This window comes from Rhagoletis zephyria, unplaced genomic scaffold (assembly GCF_001687245.7).
Source record: "Rhagoletis zephyria isolate East Lansing unplaced genomic scaffold, Rhagoletis_zephyria_1.1 Rzeph_scaffold_17470, whole genome shotgun sequence".
NCBI lineage: Eukaryota > Metazoa > Arthropoda > Insecta > Diptera > Tephritidae > Rhagoletis > Rhagoletis zephyria.
In genome coordinates, this window is record NW_016174531.1 from 1 (window position 1) to 2,565 (window position 2,565).

The 2,565-nt window shown below is 37.4% G+C and overlaps 1 protein-coding gene across 1 annotated transcript; it reads right to left on the reverse strand.

The window, feature by feature from the left end:
- Positions 1-403: 403 nt before the first annotated feature.
- LOC108379847 (serine protease easter-like) lies at positions 404-2,263 on the reverse strand. Its single transcript, XM_017636201.1, has 5 exons — positions 1,927-2,263; positions 1,508-1,758; positions 1,200-1,396; positions 819-911; positions 404-757 (listed from the first exon to the last, which is right to left on the reverse strand). Exons 1-5 carry the CDS (start codon positions 2,161-2,163, stop codon positions 435-437), a joined length of 1,101 nt encoding a protein of 366 aa, XP_017491690.1. The 5' UTR covers positions 2,164-2,263; the 3' UTR covers positions 404-434.
- Between the last annotated feature and the right edge of the window lie 302 nt (positions 2,264-2,565).

Below are 2,565 nucleotides of genomic sequence, written 5' to 3' on the forward strand. Positions count from 1 at the left end.
TTTCAACAATTTTTTGCCTTAAAATGCTCAATATTTGTTAAATTTATATAAAATTTGTACCCGATAATATTTCTACTGCTCCAAAGAACCTATATCCCGAAAATGAAAGTTATATATGCCAACAATAAGTTGCTAGAGCACTTTAAAGGCTCAAAATTGACCCCAAAATAAGGCAATGTTTACCGTTGTTTTTACGACAGAAACCGAATTTGTTATTTACAAAAATGAATCTTTCGATAGGTTTGGAATTTTATCTTTGAAATGCCACACTTTTCTTTGAAATCGCTTTATTAGTTCTCGTGCAATAAGCGTTTTTGTGAAGCTCTAAAATTTACAACTACAACATTTGAACATAGCCCCCATACCTTAAGGTAAGACGTATTCTACGTCAAAAAAAAATTACTTTAATTTTAAATTTTAAAGAGTGTTTATTTTCACAGCTCTATGCTGAATGCAATCCAATCATAGAAGGACGCAATATTTGTATATAACGCCGGTGTATTCTTTTTCGTGCCACACTGATGATAACCCAGCGATATAACACCAACTTGAACATAACGAAATTTACGTTCACTAGCATGACCCTCTACGCGAACGTACAGGGGTCCACCGGAATCGCCATCGCAGGTGTCTTCCCCTTCAATGCCACGCGTACAGAGTTTTGTGTTGTCCACACTGCGACGCCGATATACCGACTGGCAGCTCTCGCGCGATATGATCGGTATGTTAGCTTGACGATGCACATTCGAAAAGGTTGCTGGGGAAAGGAGGGAGGATATCAACTTGCAAAGAATATTAGTAATGCATGGCTTTCTTACAATTCTCTGTAGAACCCCAGCCGCTTATAATGCCCCATTCCTTCTCGAACACTTGGTTCTGGTATTCCGGTATGCAGATGGGCTTTACGCTGCCTAAAGGATTGCGGAACGGTCGAATTTGAGCTTTGGTAAATAATTCCCGTATTATATGTGAGACCGTGAGAGCAACAGTGGCCTAACCCACCCTAATTAAAATAGTCTCAAATGTGATAAATTCAATAACAACAGTCGCTCATTAGGAATAGCGAACTTTATTTTAAAATTGTATCACATTTGAAACTCTTTTAAGAAGTTAACTACAAAAAAAAAAATTAAATTGTGGGTTAGGCCACTTCTGCTCTCTTGGCCTCATATATGTATAGTATATGCGTAGATATGTACTTGAAAATGAAATTCGCCTCTCCAATCGTAGTAAGGCTATATCATTGTTGTAGTTCGTTGCTGAATATCCCGGCTGCTTAATCAACTTTTCAATGCCAACATCTTGCGGCGGCGCTAGACAATGCTCTTCACCCAGCTCATCCAATTCGCAATCGACAGTAACGTTAATGTTGTGCTCGCCCAAACGAACACCAGAACTGAAAAAAAAATCAGATGATCTGATATACGTAAGTATTTATAATTCCATAATCACAGCTATGCGAATATGTGTAGGTATGTACATAAATTTGTAAACAGAAATTCCTTACAGATGCGCTTTTACGCAATGCGCTGCTGTCAACACATAACGATTCGTTATCAAAGTACCGCCGCATTGGAATTTATGACCGCGATTATAGATGAGTAAGACGGCCCAGGGATGAGCGAGGAAAGTGCTCTCGGAACCGAAAGAGATTCGCTTGCGAGAATTATCACCACAAGCTTGATTGCGAAGTATTTCAACGCCAACTGAATCGAAAGAGCGCACGGAATCGAAGTCGAGGTCACAGCAGACAATGCGCTGAAAGGAGATTTAAAGAGCGTTTTTTATACCATTCCTAAAAAATTATCAAAGCCGCTTGAAGTGTTAAGCAGAAATTGAGTTTTCGAGCCGAAGAAAACCGAGGGATCTCTTCAGATATTTATATTTCAAAATCCATATTATTTCTTTCTATTTAATACCAATTACCTTTTTGAAATCCACAAAACTCATTTCAAGAAATTTCCTGTGGTCTGATGTCAATTTCAAGCCATACTCATTTAAAAAGTCGACCATTGGTTTGCAGTCGCTTAGCGGCAACTGATCTCCTAAGACGCCGAAAGGTGTAACACAGCTGTTGGATGCTTCAGAGTAGGCGGATAGATTAAATACAATAAATACCACCAAATTACATAGAATTAAACGCAAATGAAAACTTTCAGACATTTCAAATGCACATACAGCAGCTTCTAGCAAAATTTAAAATATTAGTAACTTCACTGTTCCAGCGTCAATCCAGAACTGTTTACAATGTTTTCAATGAGTAAATAATCAAAAGCGCATTAATGTAGTCAAGTGCACATAATTGCGAAACTTGAAAAGGCGGTTTATCAGCAGCAGTCTAACCGCATCTTGCAGCTGATCGGCGAGGAAGCGATAATGACCGGCAAAATTAATATGAAAAGAAATTGTAAATACATAAATACTTACACGGTCACTCCCAAAATTGTATGTGGCAAAAATTTTTTTTGTTACAAAAAATTATTTGAAATTTTTCACAACTTGTTTACTATTCTAAATTGTAATATATATATATACACGATAGTTAAACTGCATATCTTTGACAAT

Bases quoted from the DNA above. Each gene is read 5' to 3' on its own strand.
- LOC108379847 (XM_017636201.1), bottom strand. From the start codon at position 2,163: ATGTCTGAAAGTTTTCATTTGCGTTTAATTCTATGTAATTTGGTGGTA. The intron at 1,759-1,926 runs GTAATTGGTATT...ATCTCCTTTCAG, and splicing joins GTTTTGTGGATTTCAAAAAG to CGCATTGTCTGCTGTGACCT. The intron at 912-1,199 runs GTACATATCTAC...GCAATCCTTTAG, and splicing joins GAGGCGAATTTCATTTTCAA to GCAGCGTAAAGCCCATCTGC.